The sequence below is a fragment of the Pararge aegeria genome, chromosome 8 (assembly GCF_905163445.1).
Source record: "Pararge aegeria chromosome 8, ilParAegt1.1, whole genome shotgun sequence".
NCBI classification, from domain to species: Eukaryota; Metazoa; Arthropoda; class Insecta; order Lepidoptera; family Nymphalidae; genus Pararge; species Pararge aegeria.
This window is the reverse complement of record NC_053187.1, coordinates 18,568,885-18,593,203: the sequence shown is the minus strand read 5'-3', so window position 1 is coordinate 18,593,203 and position 24,319 is coordinate 18,568,885. Positions and strand designations below refer to the sequence as shown.

Sequence of the window (24,319 nt, the reverse complement as noted above, 5' to 3'; positions counted from 1 at the left end):
CTCGCACAAAGCGATTTGCGTCTTCCTTCCTTCTACGCATGGCTGGCATTTGGAACCCTTCCGAGTTCTGTGTTTCCTAACTCTTACAACCTACTCTTAAAAAACTCTTAAAACAAGAGTGAATAGGCATGTTCTAGGCATCTGCACTTTCCATTAGGTAAGATTGAGGACAAGCGCAAAAAATAAGCTATTTTTGTGCCCCGAGCACATCCTCGAGCTCTAACCAACAAAACTTTAGAAGTTGATATAGGTATGGCTTTCGTTTGTGAAAACTTCGATAGCGCGATGTAGGATTTTGGTGCGCCAGCTATCTAGGTAATGTGGAGATAGCTACGCCGTCTGGACACAGTGGACGCCACTGGGAGTTCGACACAAAGTTTATTAATAGTAGGAATATTTCATAAATAAAACTAACGATAAAGTTTTATTTACATTTATTTAGATACGATCAGGTACGAGGATTACATTCTATGTACTATAGACGTTGTTCAGAAAAACAGTGAGGTTTTAGGGCTTGAATGAATGAATAAATTACTTTATTGTACACCACAACAAGAGAAGGCAAGGACAAAAAACAATTACAATACGGCGTATACAATTTGGTGATATATACCAAAGCTATACGTCTTTCAGGTAACTTGGAATGGAAGCGAAGCACAAAGATACAGCACTTTTTCTAATTTCAAAGATTAATTATTAAAACTCATCCATATTGTGTTTACCCAAAACGCTTGCTTATTTTCCGAACCTAAATGTCGCCAACGTGCGCTAAGAAAAGAAAGAAGAAAAAGAATATGAACATAAAATATTTGCTTTAATTAAAGATATTGTCTAAAGTCATACTATTCTTCGGTAGTACATAGATGCGTTATTGATGTTAATTTTTTTCGGGATTACCACGAAATAATAATAACACATCTGGCTAGTTAACTAGATAAATATAATATTAATAATTAAATTTAAGGCTTGTTTCTAGTCAGTCCTTTTGAAGATTGTTCATCTCTGTTCGTCTCCGCAGCCGTTTCCTTTGAGTCAACGGTCACTAGGCGTGCACTTTTCTGCTCGGCGTTTCGAGATTCTGCTGTGAAAGAACAAATATTCCTCATATAGTATAAAGTAATTTAAAGTAAAAGTAGAGCCAAAAAAATGTATACAAATATCCAAACACCTTTAAAGGGGCTGGGTTTAAGACAGTTAAGCCTTAAAGCAACCTCTGTGAAGACTAGGCTCTATCCATAAGCTTGAGTCAACATAGTTGAGCATTGTTTGCTTTAGGAAGTTTGCAAGTCGATCATCTATATGTGTTAATACTTGTAGGTAAGGTGGAGGGTAAAAGACCACGGGGCCGATCATCTCGTCGCTGGTCTGACCAGGTAAAGTCGCTTACAGGCCTCCCTATCACAGAAGCTATCAAAAAGGCCGAGGATAGAACAGGATGGAAGGCTGTAGTAAAAATCGCTACGAAGGAACTAGAATCCGGACACGACCTTCAGTAATGAAGTAAACGACGAAGAAGAGATGTGTAGAGATTCAGCTTCACCACTACGGGGCACGGGTTCCTTACATAATGAGAAGGAATTAGACCCTAGTCCACCACGCTGGCCCAGTGCGGATTGATAGAGTTCAGATGCCATTGAGAACATATAGGGAACTCTGAGTAATGCCGGTTTCCTCACGATGTTTTTCCTTCACCGTTGAAACAATTGATATTTAAATTGTTAAAACGCACATAACTTAGAAAGTTGGAGGTGCGTTACTTTACGTAAATTATCAACCTTAGGCTGGGTTTAAGGAGCTGAAGCCTCGAAGCAACTTATGTGAAGACCTATCCTTAAGCAAGTGTCAATGTTTTTGACTGTGACGAGTTCTGTTTGCTTTAGGAAGTTTGTGTGTCGATCAGCTTAACCATAATTAAGCCATTACCCGCTCACTACAGAGCAAGGTTCTAAGAATGAGAAGAGTTTAAGCTGGCCAAGTTTAAGATCACTGTGGAGAACTCTCAAGCGTTCGGGTTTCCTCACGATGTTTTCCTTCACCGTTAAAGCCAGTGATATTTAATGCATGCCGGGAATCAAACTCGGTAAAATCGAAGGGAATTAGTTGAACCTAGTTGGTAAGGCATATATATAATATATGCCTTACCATCTAGGGTTTCAAAGATTTGAGAGGTATGTGTTACCAACTTACCACTAGGTCTAGCTTCTTGGGCTGGTTGAGCTTGCTGCGCTTGCAAAGACACCAGCTGTGCGAAGTTTACAGCGCCAGGTGGCACTTGAAAGAACTGTTGAGCTGGTATTTGCCTGGATGACAAAATAAATATTTGTATTATATACATACTAACCGACCCGCGAGACTTCGTCCGCGAATGAGCCGACGGTCGGTATGTTGTCGCGGACTGTTTTATAGAACTTTAAAGAGAAAACAATTTCGACAATTCCGAAATACTAACTACATAAGCACTTCCGTCGTTTGGCGTAACGTTTACCGTTCACGCATCGCACGCATCAGAATCTCTCAAAAAGGATATTTTTTTAGGTTTTTGCCCGAAATGCCCCCTTTATACTAAATTTCATGAAACACGTTGGAGCCGATTCCGAAATTCCAATTATGTATATATACAAGAATTGCTAGTTTAAAGATATAAGATTTGTATTGTAGACAACATATTTTATTCGAGACTATCATGCCATTGCATGCAATTATAAGGTTTTATACAGCATGAAAATAATAAAAATGAATAAAGGACAGAAGTACGTGGGTTTAAATGTAAAAAAAAAATGCCAAGAACAAAGTTTTCGTGCTTTGCTTTTCTCGTGAACCCCAGAAATCCTAACTTATACCAATAAGAAGAATAACTTATACGGCGAGTTCCCAGAAACAGGCTATTTCGCTTCCATCATGCATGCTCATAAATATTATTTTGAATTTATCTGAATACTCTTTGAGCCAACGGTCATAATATTTTATGGATGACCGTTAACATTTGACATCTTGTAACTTCTCTGCAAATGAATTTCCTCGCTTGAAACGACATACCTACGTTTCGAATTTGCTTCACAATGTACCTTTATGAAAGGAAACCAAAAAAACAAAGTCAAAAATATCTTTATTCAAGTAGGCCCATAGAAGGCATTTATGATACGTATCATCAGCATCATCATATCAACCCATTACCACGGAGAAGGGGTTGAGGCCCTAGTCCACCACGCTGGCCCTTTGCGGATTGGTGGACTTCACACACCTTTGAAAACATTATGGAGAACTCTCAGACATGCAGTTTTCTTCACGATGTTTTCCTTCACCGTTGAAGAAAGTGATATTTTTTTGATTAAAACGCACAGATAGAGGGGCGTGCTGGGATTCGAACTCGGCCCCTCGAAAGTGAAGTCGAAGTCCTACACACTGGGCTACCACTACTTATATTTACGTAGTCCTTTATACTATGATAGGACTTTTATATAAGCTTACGTCTAAATACATCCTCCAGATTCGGGATTCTATTTCCAGACTGGGTTTAAAATTAACAGATATTTATTATCTGTCTGTCAATTTATACCAGTCTGGAGTTGGATGGAAAACATAATTACTACTCACTGGTAGTTCACTACTGGTTCTTGAAGGTGTAGCCCGAAAGGTCTGTTGTACGCTCTGGCGCTGAAGACCAGGTTTGGGTTGCCTTGGACTCCCTGCATGGGGTAACCAGCCGGTGCTACGGACTGAGCTCCGTAACCTGGGTTCACGAGAACTGTGTTTTGGTAACCTGGTTAGGTACAAGAAGGTTATGAAATAATTGCTACATACGTATACTGATCATCATGAATCAATCCATTACCGACCCAATAAAGGAATATCCTCCCACAATGAGGAGCGATTATGGTCGTAGTCCACAATGCTGGCCTAGTGTAGATTGGTGGACTCCGCTACGCGTTTGAGAACATTGTTGAAAACTCTCAGGGTTCTTTACGATGTTTTCCTTCACTGTTGAAGCACGTAATACTGTAAGAGTGCGTGCTGGGATTCGAACTCGGCCTCCCGAAAGTGAAGTCGAACTCCCAACAACTTTGATGAAGCGGCTATCACCGTACAAGTAATATTTTATACTCAAAACTTTACTGTACTCCAAATTGCTAAGTAACAAGTACAAGAACTAGCGAAAATATTGCAAAACTAATTCTTCCGCTTAAATAATGTTTGTTTCCTTGAATACTCTCCCTCCCTCAGAGCATTTCAAACCACTGAAGCGGAGTCATGAGATTCCATACATCATTCATCAATTGCAAAAATAAAAAGTACATATATATTTCTAAGCTGAAAAAATTGTCTTTTTTTTTAGTCAAGCTAATCTCTTTAACTACTAGTCAGATACCTAACTATTGAAGGTTATATCATATACGTAAGAATATCAGGCTACGGATTCCAGAGAGTCCTTTCGGTTCCAAAAATTGATGACCGTATTACACACAAATTTAATAATGCAAAAAAATAAAGAAATAAATGTGAAAAGAGATGTTTTGCTTCTGAATGTTCTTGATCTGTGTGTGTTTAGTGTGTTTAGTTTTGACATAAGCATACGACAGTCAAGGTCACTAGACATATTCAAACATGCTGTTGCCTTGATCTTGAGCAATAAAGACATTTGGTGATTTATTCTTACGCGTATTTAAGTATATATCGTATGTTATAGTATATATTAGTTTATTATTTTTTATATTTATTAATATTATTATTATTATTTTATGTGTGTTATCTGGATAAGTATTAGTATGAAATTATTCGTATGTATGTATTTAATAATAATACACCCCAGCAATCGGTTTCTCTTGGTTTTCCTAATCCTAAGGTTGCCAGGAAGAGATCGTTACTAAGCGATAAGGCCGCCTTTTGTATCCTACTTTCTAAGTTTCCTCTTATTGTGTCCATTGTAATTTTTTTATTTTTGTGGTGTACGAATAAAGTGTATAAATAAAAAAAAAATTACCACCTTCTTTCTTCTCACAGCAAAATGTATGTTCAAGTAAGTGTACTACCTACTGTGATGGTGGGAAATGAATGGTTAATTACCTGGATATGGGGCATTTGCTTGAGGTGCGGCTGCTACGATGTAAACTGGCTGATAACCCCCAACAGTTCCAGGCCTGAAAAGGGTAGTAGGTTCATATTATTAAAAAAAAAAAAAATCCGCTTGTAATCAAGGTAGTATAGTTTATAGTTATCATGTTTGAATATGGATCTTAAGATCCTGAATCCTCAATAGGCCTTTTTTATTAGCTTGCTGATAAAGCTTAATTGCTGCCTCTTATGTGGGACTCCCCCTCTAAAGGTGGTAGACCCAAACTGAAAACCGCCACGGCATGTCCCTCTTTTTTCAGACACCCGGGGACCACTCAATTGGCCTATTGTAAGCCGTTTTGAAACATGAAATCTTTTAAAAGTGCTTATAATATTAAATTTGTATTCATTTTATAATGCAGCGAAACTCTTTATATATATTTATATTTCCTCCTGGCGGGATTACTGTGACGGCCATCTTAAATTATCTTTAAAAAAATACTATATTTATTAGGTATTTATAGGTAGGTACTATGTTTATACATACACATAGCTTAAGGTTAATTTTTCTTTAAATAAAACTATTGATAATTTTACATTCAACCATACTCCATCACAGGGAGTTAGGTCTTTTTTTTATTCCATTACAAGTTAGCCCTTTACTGCAATCTCTCAGTGGTAATTGATGATGCAGTCTAAGATGGTAGCGGGTTAACCTGTTATGGAGTATCTAATTAGTTTCTACGCGACATCGCACCGGAACGCTAAATCGCTTAGCGGCACGTCCTTGTCGGTAGGGTGGTAACTAGCCACGGCCAGAGCCTCCCACCAGACCAGACCAGAGAAAATTCAGAAATTATAAATTCCCAAATTGCCCCTGGTACTGACCCTGCCCCAGGACCTAAATAAATTGACAGCGCAGGTCATCATCCATCGTTCTGTGCCATATACTGCAATCACCAACCATTCTGCCCAGCGTGCTGATGAAGGGTGATAACCCTACCGTTCGGAGAAGCCTTTAATCCAGCATTGAAGTGCTCACTGATGAAGGCTATTGACATAACTACTAGGAATTCATAAGTCATCTCTCGTTAATAAACGTAGGCATTGCAAAGTAAAGCACAAAGTCATTTCATGAGAGGGAAAAGTTTCCTAGAGACAGTAAGAGAACAAGAGGAAGACCGTTCCGAGCGACAGAGCACCGTGTCTTAAGAGCGACAGCAGGACCTCTGTGGACAAGGAAAACCTGGGGGAGGCCTATACTAAAGCAAGTAAATCAAGCGAAACCGGTGTTTTGATAAGTAAATAATCAGTAAGATAAGATTGTTGAAAAGGCTATAAATGAATCTATATATATAAAAGAGAAAGTGAAAGGGTATGTTCCGTATAGGCTCCGAAACGGCCGGACCGATTTCAATGAAACTTTCAGAGAATCTCCGGATTGACCTGGCGAGTAATCCTGTAAAGTTTGGTGACGATCGGAGCACTCCTATTTTTGAACTGTCAAAGACACCTTTTATATACTATGATGATATTCTATTGTTGGGTGTACATGGGTGTAGATAATGATCTTCACCCGCTCGAGAAGAGAATAGAAGAGAATGAATACGGAGAGAAATAAATGATTTAATATATTAGGAGACTTAAATTAAAAATTTAATGATGTAAGTTTATTGTTTAAATAAAATAAAGCAAAATCTAGCCCGGCGAAGCTGCCTGGGTACACTAGTAAATAAATAAATTGCAAAGTAGCGTTATAACAAAAATGGAGCGTAATGACAGGTTGTCGTTAGGCATTAAACCGCTGCGGAACCATTAGGAACGCTATTACTTATTACTGCTTTGCGAAGAACTCGCCGCGAATGGGTAGTTGTTATTACCGTTACGTTCAATTACTTGTGTTCTTACAGCGAAGGCGAAAATATTAGTGCTTGCAGTTTTCGCTACGCGTCTTAGGAAAGCTGTACTTAGTAAATTCCCATGAATCTTAATGTTTAATACCCGCCAACATTGCGCTACTTAAAGCAGTACTAACTTATTTATTTTTCTGGCTATCCCTATCCGTTGAACAGTACGGAGGTTTTGTGGGACTCTACCTGCGTTGGTAGCATAAGCACCAGCGGCTCCCCGCGACTAGTTGAATGATCTCGTTGTCGTTGGGGGCCGACCACCAACACCTTGGAACCCCTCCGTCTTCAATCAATTCAATCGGTTCTCCGAGCTATGTGCCCCGCCCATTGACACTTCAGCTTCGCGAGTCGTTGAGCTATGTCGGTAACTCTAGTTCTTCTACGGATCTCCTCATTTCTGATTTGATCATGTAGATATAGTCCTAACATAGCTATTTCCATCGCTCGCTGAGTGAGCCTGAGCCTTCTTATGAGGCCCATAGTTATCGGCATCGAGTCGCTTTAATTATATCATCATCATATCAACCGATATGATGTCCATTGATGGACATAGGTATTTTGTAGGGAGTACCAAATTCCACGGTTCTGTGCCGCTTGGATCCAGCGGCTAAATGCGACGCGCTTAATGTCGTCTGCCCCCTCGTTGGGGGTCGACCAACGCTGTGCTTACCAGTTCGGTGTTGCAATTGCAGCACCTTGGGACCCCAACGTCCATCCTTTCTCCGAACTATGTGCCCGGCCCATTGGCATTTTATTATTTTATTTTACATTTTTGCCATTTAATTATTTGTCATATATATGTATTGTAAATTTATTCCTTGTCGCTGGATATAATTGTTGTCACCTGCCTGTGTTAACCGTTTTGAAGGGTATACTCGAACTGTGACCCACCCTGGCATATCCCGTTTGCAAGCTTTGCTAGACACCCGCGCAGGGTGATAACATATCTCACGACAGGCTTGCGACAGGCCTACATCTTGCAATCACTGCTGCCCATACAGTAAAGTCAATACAATAAACAAACAAAAGTTTCGCCTATCGTAAACCTGTTGCGAAATACGTAATCACCTCGCCGTTGTACATTTCCCAGATGTCTACCAGCCATCACACCCGAGTCCCGCGCTAAAGAGAAGGGGATCGGGACAGCCTGCCAACTAAAGGTAATGAGGGGACGGGTAACAACAACTATCCCAATAGATACCTGCTGCATCCCGAGGGAAGCTTACGAATAAGTAACTCGGTTAAAGCTTGAAATAATGCACAAAGGTTCTCATATAACCTACTCGTAGGTTAGTATGAAGACAGGATTTTTCGGAAATTCAGTTCTTAATTGGATAAAAACACGATAGAAATCAAATCTAAAAATGACAATCGTAAAGCTATGAAATTTCGTGTTTGGTATTTTTTCGCGCATCATTGGAATTGTTTGACTACGCGTGGAATTATATGTATAACCTTTATGATTATGCCAAATACTAAGAAATCCAATAAGAAAAATGGACTGTTGTTCTGGAATCAAAACGCTGTTCATATTTATTTTGTGATTTAGTAGCAAATTAACTTTAATACTATTGAGGTAGTTATTTGAATAAGCGTTTAAACGCGTTACACAGCGTTGTGACATTGCTGACAAGAATTACAGCTAATATAAACTATTAGTTCTTTTTTTAATTAGGATGAATTAAGATGTTAATTTTAACCGTGTACGCGCGGGAGTGCATAGTGAAACAACTAATATACTTGTAAATGTACGATTTAGTTAAAAAAGGGCTTACCTAATTCCAGGTATTGGCATATGCACTATGAACACACGTTGACCGGGAATCAAACCCGGTATATTTGGAGCAACTGGTGTCTGAAAAGAAGAGCATATCGTTAAGTTAGTAATTTAATTTATAAGAAAAATGTACTTATAAAAAATCTGACTTCTATTTTTAATAATTTCTTTTACTTAGGAATTGCAACTTTACGAAGATCCCCAAACTCCACTATCCACGCTTCAGTCAGAAACCAGGGCATCTTCAAGTTATATTGACACTGAAACATAGCATTGCATTGCTCTGCAATGTTGTTACATTAACGAAGTATAATGCGAGTTCGCTGTGTTGCATTGTAGTTTTTAAATAGACGCCTGCTCTGAATTATGAGCAACACTTACAAACTAAACAATTGCTATAAAAATTAACATGCGTTTCATGTATGTACTCAATTACTTAATAAATAACAATTATGGATTGATCGTGATTACCTGTTGAGGTGGCTGCTGAGGCGGTTGAGCTCCGGGAATGAGCTCGACTTCACTGTCTGGCTCTAAGGTCTCTAGCCTGGCTGGGGCGTTGTTTGGCGATGCATTGGCTCGTTTTTGTTCATGCTGGTAATACGCCTCTTCTGGATTATCCAAGTAATAGTCCAAGCTGAAAAAGTTAACACATACTATAATAAAAAAATCTAAAGTTTTCAAGTATCTAGGCATAATATGCCAGCAATTATTAAGTGCTTATTTACGGGCTTTCAAAATGAGGTTCAATGCACATTAGGGTGTATTTAACCTAATTGTGCATATTTGATTTACTAGACTGACGGACTTTGACTATGGCATGCAAGATCAAATTCACCAATGGTATGCCAGAAATAATTCACACTTAGCTTTAAGTAAATACACACGAACATTTTGAACCAAAAAATAAATACAAAATATAAACAGCCGGTTTTTTTCAGCCTCCTCAGAGCTCTGTGCTGCAGTACCATGGCAGTAGGTAGGTACCTACCTACTGACGTGGTACCTTATATGAAAATATAAGTGAAATATATATAATGGCAGTTGGCAAAGCACAGCTCGATAGCTGGGGTTCCGAGGCAGTGGCGTGTACAGAGTTTTCGACCAGGGTAAGCGTAAAGAAGGAAACTGGCATAAAATGGAAAAATTGCCCTCCTATAAAATAATTTGGGTAGGCAGTGCTTTTGTGCATGTATGAAGTGTACGCCACTGTTCGGAGTACCCAGCGTTACTACAGTCACTAGCGGCACAAGATATGTGGAAGTCCTTTAGAAACTATTAGTCACAGGTCTTGCCAGGCAGTGGACGTTCATAGTTTGATAACTTACGGGTTCAGTTGTCGAAGCTGTGTGGGGTGTTGGTAGAGACGATGAGGTGGTGCCGCACTTACAGCACATAAAGCCGCTATTAAGTACTGAAAATAAACAAAAACGAATCTTCAAAATTTAATCAAAAGATCGCCGAAAAGCAATTAAATGCTAATCGATCGAAGCAGAGAAAGCAATTAATTTTATTGCAATTTATTGTAATTTTTTTTAATTAATAGCGGGCAACCAGCTTTCAAGAATTTGTTTATCCACCCCTTTAATAACCCTAGATTGTATTTTGGAGGAAACATAGTTTTTACTGTTCAATTTCACAAACTTTTACAATTCTCCTACTTCTCTTGTTTTTCTCTACTCCTTTGTTCATTCAGATTTTATTATCATCATACCAATATTGGCTTACTACAAGGCAGGGTTTCCTCTCAGATTGGAAAGGGTTGAGGCTGGCTAAGTACTGATTGGTATACTCCAAAAACCTTGCAAAACATTATGGAGAACTCTCAGGCATGCAGGATTCCTCACGATGTTTTGCTTCACCGTTTAAGCAAGTGATTTATAATTGTCTTAATTAAAAACGCTACTCCGAAATGTAAGAGGTACGAGCTGGAGATCTTGGTTCCCCCAAAAGGGAGGCCAACATGCGAACCAACTGGCTATCACATATCATATACATATTTAAATATCTGTGATGTCAATAACTCAACTAAATCAAATTATTAGGCACTATTGCAAGTTATCTTTAGGGAAATCTATCTATATATATAAAAAAAGAGAAAGTGTGTGGATATGTTCCGTATAGGCTCCGAAACGACTGGACCGATTTTAATGAAATTTTCAGGGAATCTTCAGATTGACCTGGCGAGTAATCCTGTAAAGTTTAGTGACGATCGGTGCACTCCTATTTTTGAATTGCCAATACAGCTCATAATATATTAAATCATTTATTTCTCTCCGTATTCATTATCTTCTATTCTCTTCTCGAGCGGGTGAAGATCATTATCTACACCCATGTACACCCAACAATAGAATATCATCATAGTTATTTACTATAATAAATGATTTAATATATTATGAGACTTAAATTAAAAATTTAATAATGTAAGTTTATTGTTTAAAAAAAATAAAGCAGAAGCGGGCTGGGTACGCTAGTTAAATATATATATATTATTTTTTGAGCGTTTCTTTTTTGTTTCTACTTCAATTTTATCTTTACTTTTTTGTTTAATTTAGTTCCAAGTTGTGTACACATACTTTGGGTTTTGGCTTGGAACAAAACTTGTTATTACTTCTATTTAGATCTACTTTTAGTTATTACCTGTTTTGTGTACCTAATGACAATAAATAAACAATAACTTCTTTCATTTAAATCATCATCATCGTCATCGTCATGAACGCATTACCGGCCCACTACAGGGCACGGGTCTTCTCTCAGAATGAGAAGGGTTTCGGTCGTAGTCTACCACGCTGGCCAAGTGCGAATTGGTACTTAGACTTCACACGCTCTCGTGAACGTTATGGAGAACTCTTAGGCATGAAGGTTTCCTCATGATGTTCTCTTCACCGTTAAAAGCAAGCGATAGTTAAATTGCTTACATTAAAAACGCACATAACTCCGAAAAGTCAGCGGTGCGTGACGGGGCTCGAACTCGGTCTCCATGAACGGATAGCCGAAGCCTTACCCACTAAAGATATACTTTTCAATTGCATCCACATACACAGATGATATATGTACTGTAATTTTACAATCTTGTTCCTCTCTAACAGTGGGTACAACAAGGATCAGCGAGACTTTTCCCTGAAAACCTTCAAGGGTTCAAACTCATATTTAAGTATTTATGGTATATTAAGATATGTATTAGTATATTTATTTTTTTATATTTATCAATAGTATTTTTTATTTTTTTTTATTTGTGTAGTCTGGTTTATGTATTAGTATGTAGATATTTGTATGTATGTACTAAATAGTGTACCCCACCTATTTGTTTTCTTTTTAGTTTTCCTAATCCTAAGGTTGCCTGGCAGAGATCGCTACTTAGCGATAAGGCCGCCTTTTGTATCCTGCTTCATTCTTCATGTGTTTGTTCTTTTTTTGTCTTGTTTCTTTGTTTGAGTGGTGTACAAATAAAGAGTATAAATAAATAAATAAAAATAAGGGTATATAAACACCCATCAGATAGTTCTACTAAAGTACAACGAAGTGTCATTATTGGTTTGTATCAGGCCTGACTGTCATTACGTATTTTGGATAAAAAATACATAAATGAATCCATATTAAGACTAATATTGTAGTAGCTGTACGTTATTTGAAGTTACATAACAACAATAAGTCGGCCGTGGTGCCATCCCAGCAGAGTTGCCCTGCTTGTAATTCTAGAGACATTAGTAACATCCTTCGCTGTGGTCCGGGGAGGCCGTATATCGGAAAATATCTCCAAAGACGCGTTGTTTAACAATAAAGTTCATCAGGGACCGAATTTTTTGCCTGAATATACGTGCTGTGATGTCGTGTCTATCACTTGATGTTTGTCCGGGAAGCAGCAATTGAGTAATTTCTATCCATTTTGGATTACAGGTAAAAGTAATAAAGAGATCGGGCCGACCGTAATGACGAACATATGTCATTGCATCTTGTGCATATTCATGCATATGACGTGGACTACCAATGTATGTCGCCGGCAGAATAGTTAATCGACCAATATTAGCTGCATTTCCTTCAGTATTAACTGCATCACGTAAATGGATGTACTCCTCAGAACGCAGTTTGGCTTGGTTCAACCTAATGAATGTTAAACGTTCCGTTTCTATTTTTACATACATGTCAACGCAATACTGCTGAAACAATCGACGAAACCGCAGCAAATAGTTGTCAGCATTTTGACGAATCATCAAACGATATGCGTAATAATTCATTGAGCTAACTTTCTTTGTAGTTTCTTCACCTGAAATTAAAAATTTGATAATTAACCATTTCAAAGGCAAATTTTAAAGGCAAACAATACAGACATTAACCATTTTTTTAATAAGCATTATTTTAAATCAGTGTCTTTCACAAATAAATGAAATAAATTATGATACTGATACTCACCATTCAATGGATTTTTCATTTTAATATTAAAATAATATCCATCTTCTCCTTGCCAAAACATCAGCGGGTATTGCAATGTGTCATATGATCGATGAGTTTCAGATATTTGTTGCAGTTGCCCAGTATCGCGACGTGTAAGCACAATATCGCGTTTTTCCAATTGTTCACCAACAATCAGGATGGCAACTTCGTCTACTGTTGGAGCATTAAATGTCCTTTCGTGTGTTCCAGATGGTCGTTTATCTGCTTTGATAACAACTTTATAGTCATCACTTGGCATGCGCTCTAAAGCACTCTTAAACAACCTGACCAACGCATGATGTTCATGAAGCAGACACTGCAAGTCTTGAAGAATTGCTCGCTTCATTCCTGCATTGATCTCTAGGCGTCGATCAAGTTGTTCTTCCATGTTGCCCATGAAATATATTTGTAAAAATTTATTCTGTGTATCTTCGAAAGGTAGTAATGATCCAATTCGATGATGAATCTGTCCTTGTATCTACAAAATAAAAACCAGACAGTATTAACTGGGTTATAAACACTTTTTTCGGTGGGAGAGTAGAGTTCAGAATTAGCAAATATACTACATAGGTACCAATAGATAAAGTAAGTTATTCTTTAACTACATTCTATATAAGTACAAAAATAAATACCTTAAATGTCGGATTAAATCCCCGTTCTTCGATAATATCTGCCCCAAATGACGTCATCTGGAAACAACCATTGTATTTTTGAGTATTTGCAAGAAAGTGGCGTGATTCTTGTGTTTCGCCACAAAGCAATGAATACAATGGCTCAGGTGGCGGAGTCAACAATGGCAATTTCACTTTACCATTAAGGCAGCATAATCCAGGCGTTTCTCCGGAAAACTTTAATGCACCACAATACTCGCAAACTACGTCCATTTGCCCAATGCAAACGCTAGGATGCAAGCTGTAATCATTGCTGCAATCGTATTGAAACGCTGCTCGATTCAAATCAGCACTTGATAAATATCTTGTTCTGCGTCGCAAATTATCTATTTGTTGACCTCTGTTGTTCGCTCGACGATTCTGCATTGCCAACCGAGCTGTTTCACGGGCTGCTTCACTTTGCTCTCGTGATTGAGAAGCACGAAGTCGAGCCATACTATCGCGGCGCTGTTCACGTGCAATTTCTTGTTCTTCTTCAGTCCTTTCATTTGCAGTATTTCGTATTCTTCTTGCATCACGGCTTTGTCGGGAAAGATTCGATCGTCTTGGTCGCGGCATTATTAATTAAACTTCACTTCACCTAAAAACTTAAATTTTTAACCATACCGAGTTTTATAGTTCACTTCACTGTTTATACGAATGGGCAATTGGGCAATAATGTTAATTATTTATTTAATAGAAATAGTTATATTATTGATTTCTTACAAATATCAAATAGTCATCCATACGTCATTACATAGCTGTCATTATACGTCAATTTTGTTATTCCAAGTCTGATTCTTTTTTGTTATACCACGTTTTATAGTGACTGACGTTACATGTCAAGTCACACGGGAATGATGTCGAACGGGATAAAAAGTATCCTATGTCCTTCTCCTGGCTCTAAACTACCTCCCTGCCAATTTTCAGCTAAATCGGTTCAGCCGTTCTTGAGTTATAAGTGAAGTAACTAACACGACTTTCTTTTATATATATAGATGAGACTTAAATTAAAAATTTAATGATGTAAGTTTATTGTTTAAATAAAATAAAGCAAAATCTAGCCCGGCGAAGCGGGCTGGGTACGCTAGTTAAATATATATATATTATTTTTTAAGTGTTTCTTTTTTGTTTCTACTTCAATTTTATCTTTACTTTTTTGTTTAATTTAGTTCCAAGTTGTGTACACATACTTTGGGTTTTGGCTTGGAACAAAACTTGTTATTACTTCTATTTAGATCTACTACTATATATAAGTATACAAGAATTGCTGTTTAAAGATATATTTATTACTAGAAAATGTATCATTATGAAAACTGAAATAGTTATGACGTAGTTGTGACGTTGAATTTGAACGCACGCTTTCCGTTAGTACGTATTAAATAATATTTTGTGGGTTTCGTTAATTTGGTTATTCCGCTTAGCAATAATCATATTTAAACTTTGCGGAAGGAAAAACAGATGTTCATTAATCATTACATTCTTGCACAGGTAACACCATAAAGACTACAATAAGATTATATTTATTTGCATTGAAGTCTCGTTCTAATGAATCAACGATGTTAAGGGAATGATTACATAAAAGTCAAGCTGTTTTGAATATTGTCTTTCGCACAGATGCAGCTAGTTTTGTTGCACTATGTCCAAATCAGGGCTCAGAACCGGTTTAAATTTACCGGAAAAACGGATAACCGGTTTATTTTAATGTTTTGCATTTCACAGTTAAATAATAAAAATAATAAACAAATACAATACAACAATACGTACATCGCCATCTAGCCCTAATGTAAGCGTAGCTTGTGTTATGAGTACTAAGATGTAGAAATGATTGAACGAACCGAAATGCTATGGTGTAATAAAGCTAAATTAAACGGTTAATGCAAAAATTCAAATTCAAAATTCAAAAATGTAGACCTTATCACAGGCACTTATTAAGCGTTCATACATTTAACTACACTAATGTTAGATGATGGTGACCAGTGCATTCGTTAACTTAAAACTAAAGCTAGGAGGGTTCCAAACGCAAACTGGTCTAATAAGAGCACACAAAAAACTAAGATCACCACTTCACAGACGAGTTAATGTTTAGCAAGACATTGAATAAATGTATGAACGCTTCATAAGTGCCTGTGATAAGGTCTACTTGAAGAAAACATTTTTGAATTTGAATTTGAGTTTACGTAACGATCACGTCAGTCTGTTTCTTAAAGATTATCTATTTTTCATTCAGCAACCAACAAAAAAAAATGCGTTTATAATATATGTGTGGTGTCAGTAACTCTGTTTCTTCTACGGATCTCCCGTTCTTTTACGGAGATAGCAACTCCAAGCATTATCTCTATCTAAATAGCTTCTCTTTCCATTGCTTTAATGACTCGGGGCCTTTTTTTTTATACCTTCACTTACTGATTACCATATTACCATAAACTATTACCATATAATCACTGGCAACACGCACTGTTCAAAGACTTTCAATTCTTTTCTTGGACATTCAGCCTTCTAGGTCAACGAAACTAAAGACTACTATTATTATTAGTTATTACAATCACCACAACAATAGAAACAACGCAACAGCGCGGAAGTGGAAATGCTGAGGAATTACACTTATTATTTCAACACATAATAAAGCATCACCAGAGTCGGATGTGCCTAACAACAGTGATTTCCTTTACGGAAGACATGCCTTAATTTACGGTAGGCGCTCAGAGCCCCGTCCGGGGTTACTAACAGCTGTACGTACTACTAGTCGTAGTACCTACAGCTGTTAGTAACCCCAACACAATATACCCTGGATTAACGTACAAGCACCAGTAATAAGGGTGTAATTACAGGAACATTCGTATTTTTCAATCAAAAACTTAGACACTTTAATTCTAATTTAGCTTTGTTAACTTGATAAGTTTGGTTTGTTTGTTGTTCTATAATTAGCTTTAATTATTATGACTTTAGTTCCCCAAGAATTTTCTGCAGTTCACGCAGATACTGTATACGACATTTAGCCATACGTAGACTTAGAGTTAAGTTTCATGTTATCTGGCAACGTTAGCGTAAATCCGTAATTTATATGTAAGAACAAACGTCAAAATTTTTATAATCCTTACTGATATTATAAATGCGAACGTGTGTCTGTTTGTTTGTCCTTCCTTTACGACCTAACTTAGCAACAAATCGCCTTGATTTTTGGCTTAAACTAAGTCAGTTACAGTCAGTTTGATCGAAGAGTAACGTAGGCTACTATTGGTTGGCACCAGAAGTAATTAACGTGGGCACAACGGCTGACTGAGATTGTGTATGGGAGCGCCTTCGTGACCAAAATAAGTTGCTGATACTTCCTACCGTGTGCTATTCCAGAGTGAATTAACATACGAGTAATAAGGGTGGTTTACTAGGTCCTTCCCTTACGACCTAGCAATTAAAAACTTAGACACTTTACTTCTAATTTAGCTTTGTTAACTTGATAAGTTAGGTTTATTTGTTATTCGTGGTACTACCAGCTGTAGGTACTACCACTAGTAACAGTAACAACAAACAAATCTAACTTATCAGTATAGTATAGTATTAAATCGCACCAAAATTCTTTAAGCTATTTAAGGATAACAAGGTAGTGACTGAATGCTATCCCATAGTTATAGATAGCGTAGATAGCATCTTTAAGCAAAACAGGTCAATCAGTATGTATATATGAATTTTGGTTGCTCTTTCAATTTAACACTTATAAATGGATTTTATTAAAACCGAACAGTTATATAATCGTAGCTTAAATACATCTGAATAACAATATAACGCAACGTGTCAAGTAACTTGGAAAAAAAAGCTACAAAAACAGTTGCAGTCAGGCAAAGATATAAGATTGAAATGAAATGATATGTAATGAAATGAAATATATTTGCTAAATTTATAGGTGTTGAGGTTACAAAGTTCCAACATATTCTGCTGAAGCATCAACATGCAAAATTTTAATAATAAATTATATTAATAGTAATCTCCCTAGTGGGTATGGCATCGGCTTTCCTTTCGCGGATATCGAGTTCACCCCGGCAGACAGTACTGACTTTTAAGGAGTTATGTGCGTTTTAATTTAAGCAATTTAAATATCACTTGCTTAAAACGGTGACGGAAAACATCGTGAGGAAACCTGTATGCCTGAAAGTTCTCCATAATGTTCTCAACAGCGCGTATGGTGTACCCATTCGCACTTGGACAGAGTTGTGGACGACGGCCTAAACGAGATCTGTACTCTGTAGTAGGCTGCTAACGGATAGATGATGATGGATTATCTTAAATGATAACAATTAGCTATATAAAAGATTACCTTCAACAAAATTAAAAAAAAAAATCTAAATTCAAGCACTTTATAAGTTTTACCTATAAGCACTTCTAAAACGTCAAGTAAGTATATATGTCTGTAGTGACTCTACCACCGGTTCGGAGAGCAAATTCTACCGAGAAGAGCTGACAAGAAACTCAGTAGTTGCTCTTTTCCAACATCAACATTTACAATAATTTTTCTGCTGACTGCAGACTGTCTGCTTCCAAACTAACTTGTCATTAAGGAATTCATCAAATGTATAGTAACCTTGCTGTATTAGATGTGTTTTTACACATTTTTTAAATGTATGTATTGAACGTATACTGAACACAGTTCTAAAAAAGCTTCTTAATCGCACGTATTCTACGCAGACAAAATCCCGGGCGAGCGCCAGATTCGCATTGATAGTACTACAGTCGCGTATAGCGCCAGTTTAAAGGCAATGGCCGAGGAAGGCGCAATGGATGCTTCGATATTAGCATGTACCGCTGGTAGGGACCTTAACCCACTTGTACTGGCTCGTTAACGTGGGCAGTGACATAACGGCTGACTGAGATTGTGTATGGGAGCGCCTTCGTGACTAAAATAAGTTGCTGATACTTGCTACGGAAACCAAGTCCGATCACCGGCACAGACCTGTAGCTATTCGAAGTTATGTGAAGTTTCGAAGCAATTAAATATTACTAGCTTTAACTGTAAAGGAAAACATAGTGAGGAAACCTACCTGAGAGTTCGGCATAAGTTTCTTAAAGGCGTGTGAAGTCTACCAATCAACATTTGGCCAGTATAGTTGGACTACTAAACCCTTCTCTACGTGGGAGGAGACCCGTGCCCGTGCCGTGAGATTATGTTTTTTTTTTAAATACAGAAAATAAAATATATACAAGCTAACATAATGCATACAATTTTGCGGCCCTGACGTTACATAGCGATCTCTTCCAGGCAACCAGTTGAAAGACCATGTAAATATATATTGCAGAACAGTTTTATGTAGATTTTTGCGTGCGTTTTAAGCAACTTAGTATCACTAGCTTGAATGGAAAAACGTCATGAGTAACAATAATCTGAAAGTTATGATTTCAAAGGCACGTGAAGTGTTTCATTACTCACTTGGCCAGCTAGGTCTAATGCCTTAACCCTTTTAATTCTGAGACGAGACCCGTTTCTTTTAGTGGGAAAACCCATGATCGGTCATGGGTTTTTTTTATACGACCACAAGTCAGCCCTTCCTGATGGTAAATGATTACACAGTGAAAGATGGTTGCGGGCTACCCTGTTAGAGGTATGACAGTTATATTAAATTTTTAAACCTATTCATATCGGTTCATACCGGAACGCTAGCCGTAGCGTAAAGTAACGTATACACCTCTGTGTCGGTAGGGTGGTAAATAGCCTCGGCCGAACCTGTCTAGACCATAGAAAATTAAAAAAATATACAAATTGTGCCGGGAATCAAACTCAGGATTCTTATAATATCACTGTGCCAGGTTAAGTAAAAGTTTCGAAAAAAAACGAAAACTTTAAAGAACGTTTCAAGTTATTTTGAGATTAAGCTTTGTTTTCTTAAGTGTTTTAAAGTTTTTACGCGGAATACTAAGTAGGTGCAAGATTACTGTATAACGGGTTCTTTAAGCTATTTTAGGACACTTTAACCTCTGGTAATGTCTCTTGAGAGAAACACTAACTTTATGATATAGGGGCATTCAACTTTACCAAATAATAAACACAGTTAGGACACAGAAAACTGCAACCCTGATTTCTGAGTCCTAGGCCGTGGGTTCAAATCCCACAACTGGAAAATGTTTGTGTGATGAACATGATTGTTTTTCAGTGTCTGAGTGTTTATCTGTTTATTTATATGTATTATATTGATAAAAATATTTAAAAGCTATCTTAGTACCCATAACACAAGCTACGCTTACTTTGGGGCTAGGTGGCGATGTGTGTATTCTCGTAGTATATTTATTTATTATTTATTATAATAATAAGTAGGCTTGCTCCGGTCTAAATAACACTTACGACTCAGGCTGATGGACACAGGGCAATATGTTGCGAAATTGCTCTGTTTTTAGGCAACGGTGTTCGACCACCTAGTTGGTCACCAAAAATACAGCAGACCGCTATATTAAGGATACACAGAAACCGTGTACACGACTATATCGTGTATTGAAGCATCAAATACCACTTTAGAATGGTTTCGCGAACGAACGGTAAGTCACTTCATATTTTTTAGCACTTGACAGTATTTATTTCATCCTCTAATGTTTTAGATGTTTACCATAAAATGGGAAAACTTTTGTGAGCTAGCAACATTAAGTGAGACGTACGCGGGACGTTTTTACTGTTTTTGGACAAATTTCACTGCTACATGTTCTTAATTCAATGGATTCAACGCGTATGAAAATAAACCGAAGAATTTTAATATCCTTCGCATTAGTCGTGCTCTTATGCGTGGCTACACGCTCTTGGGCAGCGCCCTTCATTTATTATTAAAAAGGACTTTATGTATTTCAAAGTACTGCCTACGGCTATCCTATTTTTTTTATAACTAAGAAAAAGGATTATTCTATGTTCATGCTCTAGTTAGTGGTTGGGTAGGCCTCGGCAAAAACTCTTTTCACGCCACTGGTCTTAAGGATTCGTGATCTTACAAAACTTTTTTTTCACAAATATTTTTTTTACATTAATTTAATTTAAACAACCGATTGGCGCCGTGGCCAGCGATCCTGCTTTCTGAGTCCAATGCCGTGGGTTCGAATGTTTGTGTGATGAACATGATTGTTTTCCAGTGTCTGAGTGTTTATATGCATATTATAAGTATTTATGTATATTAACCCTCGTAGCTTTAGTTTTAAGTTTACGAATATTATTATCGCTACCGCTATTATCTCACTACCGTGTAATTCTCATGTAATGTACGCATCAAAAGTGCCACCTATGAGCCTACTTGAATAAAGATATTTTTGACTTTGACTTTGAATTATTCATAAAAATATTCATCAGTCATCTTATTACATAATACAATCAACGCTTACTTTGGGGCTAGATGGCGTCAGAGTATTGTCGTAGTAAATTTTATTTATTTAGTTATTTATTAAATTAATAAATATATTTATATAAATTTTTCTATCCTAGTTAACCCTAAATTGCAATCCCACCTGATAGTAAGTAATGCAGTCTCAGATGTTTACGGGCCAACCTCGGGCCATATTAAACCCACACTCCGCTTAACTCGCTCGGCGGTACCTCTTTGTCGGTAGGGTGGTAACTAGCCATAGCCGAAGCCTCCTACCAGACCAAATCAAATAAAGTTTATATGAAAAAGATTGGCAATCACGTATAATATCATTGAAAAACAGCCATATTTCCTGCCAATTTTCCGCTATACAACTTTGGTAATACTCAAGCCATACTTAAGTACACGTCGCCTGCCATTATGGATTTCAAAAACTCTAAGGAGGTCGTTGGCAGTGCACCGACGCGAGTCTCCCGCAGCAATCTCTACAATTATGTGTTACGCCAGGAGGCAGCCTAGTATGTGAAAATTATACAGTTGACAAACACCTTTCTTACGCATTATTGCAATAAAGGAGATCATATTCACACAATTACAGATACTTTTAAACGTTGTTACGTAATTTATATCTATAAGACAAATACGAAATTAAATATTACCTACTCATTTTTACATATAACAATTGTTCTATATTAAGGCAGCCATCTTGGACCGATTTCTAACTAAGGACGCTCCTGACTAATTCGGGAAAATCGGTACATCCGTTCAGTACCGACGCACACACCCACACACACATAACAACAATCGAACAATGGTTACTTGTCAAATTTTACAGACATTACTTTCAGCAAATTTTCTCTGGGAGGGATCGCTTTAGACATAAGACCGCCTATGCACACCTAAAGTAGCTTTTAAGTTTCTCTATTTTTTATTTTTTTCTTTTAGTTTTTTTTTGAGTATTAAAGAATATAAAAAAACAAACAATACGTCAATCTGTGTCAATTGCGAACACTAATCTAAAGCCGAGGTGATGGCCCAGTGGGTAGGAGCTCGACTTCACTTTCGGGGGGCCGAGTTTGAATCCCAGCACGCACCTTTAACTTTTCTAAGTAATGTGCGTTTTAAGTAATTAGAATATCACTTGCACGGTGAAGAAAAACGTCGTGAGGAAACCTGCATGCCTGACAGTTAACCATAATGTTCTCAAAGGCGTGTGAAGTCCACCAATCCGTACTGGGCCAACGTGGTGAACTACTGCCTTAACCCCTTCAAATTGTGGGAGGAGACCCGTGCCCTGTAGCGGGCCGGTAATTGGTTGATACGAGTATGATGATGATGATGACTAATCGAAATCGATTTAATTGCGTTATGCGTCTTAAAAATTCGTAAATAGCTCAAAGGATTTGAATATATTCTCTTGTTAGTTTGATTAAATACTTGGGAGAAAATTTGCCTTAATCCAAGGGAACAGCCGCCACTTATTATCAAAGTCAAAGTCAAAAATATCTTTATTCAAGAAGTTCCATAGATGGCACTTATGAAACTCACGTCTACAATCACTATCGTTGGCGTTCGTACTAATAAAATTAATTAATCGCTTATGAATAATTACAATCAAATATATTAATGGTGGTGCGAAGTACCTACAGGATCTAAAATTTGGTATTATATATTATGGTAATAAATAAAAAATAGTACGTAGTAAAGTGGGTCATAAAATACACGTCAAAAGTCCAGCTTTTTGTACACTTCCTTACCTCGTTGCAAAGTTGTAATTTATTTTTAGTTTTTTGAACTTTTTACTGCCATCTAGCGTAATACTAATAAAGTATTTTTTGTAAAACGACGCTGTAGAATCATTTATGAGTATGCTCAACGGAGCACCGGCTTCAAATAATTGTCTTTATTGTTTATTTTTAGTTTATGAGCTTTTAACTACCTTTTAAAACTTAGCGTAACACGCCGTAATCGCATACCAAGAATAAAAAAAATACTTCAACTTTAATTGTGCATTAACATAAAAATCTACTTTTTTAATCAGTAGGCAGATTAGACTTTAAATTATTTTCAAAAAGACATGTTTTTGGTAAACAAGTAAATATTTTATTTTGCCAAATTCTTTTATTTAATTTTAATGAATTATTTACTTTTCTATTTTACTTTTATACTAATTACATTACATAAAAAAATATTTTTTAAATAAATTCATTATTTTATTAAAACAATGCAATTGGTTGGTAATCGATTATTTTTTAATGATTAAAATATAAGTAGATAAACTCAAAACCTGGAAGAGATCGCTATGTAGCGATAAGGATAAAGCGTCCGTACTTCCTACAACATCGCGCTATTTTTATGTTAATTATTTCAAGGGTGTACATCCAAAGTATATATCTATTCATTCATTTGAATTAAAAATGTGCTTGTTGTAGCGTTATTTTGTAACCTGGTTATAGAACTGCTATGTTAACTAATAATTAATTTAAAAAAATATTGCTTTAAAGGCTATTTAATTATTTTAGTTTATTTTAACGACTTCATTCAATATTGTTTTATTTATATGTTATTATTAAATATTATTTTTTCTTACCGAATAAATTTCTATTTTAATATAAAAATATAATATAAACTTTGAACTCACTATTAAGACGGCCATGTTTGCTACACTGGTAAGGCACTCTCGCGCGCAACTCTCGGAAAATGCATTTAACCGTGCGTGCCTCCGCTTTATATGAAGCGGCGCGTTAGGGTTGCTGGCACGCCTCACTGGTTTTTCCTGATACGCCCCTTTTTAATAAAATTGAAACCAAAATACTAGTGTTATTTATGAGTTGATTTTTAAAGGGGCTCAGTTGGAATGAGACAAAACACTAGATAACTATTGCGACGTTATGGCAATTTTATTTGTAAATCCCTCTCTCTCTTTATTCGGTCCCTCATGACTGAGGATCGTGATCGCTGCTCTGGCGAGTAATCTTGTTATATATGATCTCTCTCCATCAGGTCCTGTCTTTGGACCTTTTGTATGGTCTTATAGAAGGTACGGGCACTAGTTTCTCTTAGTTGATTTGACCACCGGGTTGGAGGTCTGCCATGGGGACTTTTGCCTTCTACATTTCCAACCACTATCAACTTTTCAATGCTCTCGTTTCCGCGTCGTGTGATATGTCAAAAATA

At 37.0% G+C, this 24,319-nt stretch overlaps 1 protein-coding gene across 3 annotated transcripts; it reads right to left on the bottom strand.

The window, feature by feature from the left end:
• Nucleotides 1–417: 417 nt before the first annotated feature.
• LOC120625864 lies at nt 418–23,853 on the bottom strand. 3 transcript variants are annotated; one of them, XM_039893111.1, is made up of 8 exons: nt 23,784–23,853; nt 10,065–10,150; nt 9,208–9,373; nt 8,735–8,814; nt 5,062–5,135; nt 3,595–3,760; nt 2,188–2,300; nt 418–1,081 (listed from the first exon to the last, which is right to left on the bottom strand). In XM_039893111.1, the coding sequence occupies exons 1-8, from the start codon at nt 23,796–23,798 to the stop codon at nt 960–962; spliced, it is 822 nt and encodes a 273-aa protein (XP_039749045.1). In that variant the 5' UTR covers nt 23,799–23,853; the 3' UTR covers nt 418–959. The 3 variants fall into 3 exon arrangements, with proteins under 3 accessions (XP_039749045.1, XP_039749046.1, XP_039749047.1); XM_039893112.1 differs by having other exon boundaries at nt 418–1,078; XM_039893113.1 differs by having other exon boundaries at nt 3,595–3,730.
• Nucleotides 23,854–24,319: the final 466 nt, after the last annotated feature.

Excerpts from the sequence above, each read along its gene's own strand:
- LOC120625864 (XM_039893111.1), bottom strand. Across the intron at positions 9,374-10,064 it reads CAGCTTCGACAACTGAACCC|CTTGGACTATTACTTGGATA; the intron begins GTAAGTTATCAA and ends TAACTTTTTCAG. Across the intron at positions 3,761-5,061 it reads AGCAAATGCCCCATATCCAG|GTTACCAAAACACAGTTCTC; the intron begins GTAATTAACCAT and ends GTACCTAACCAG.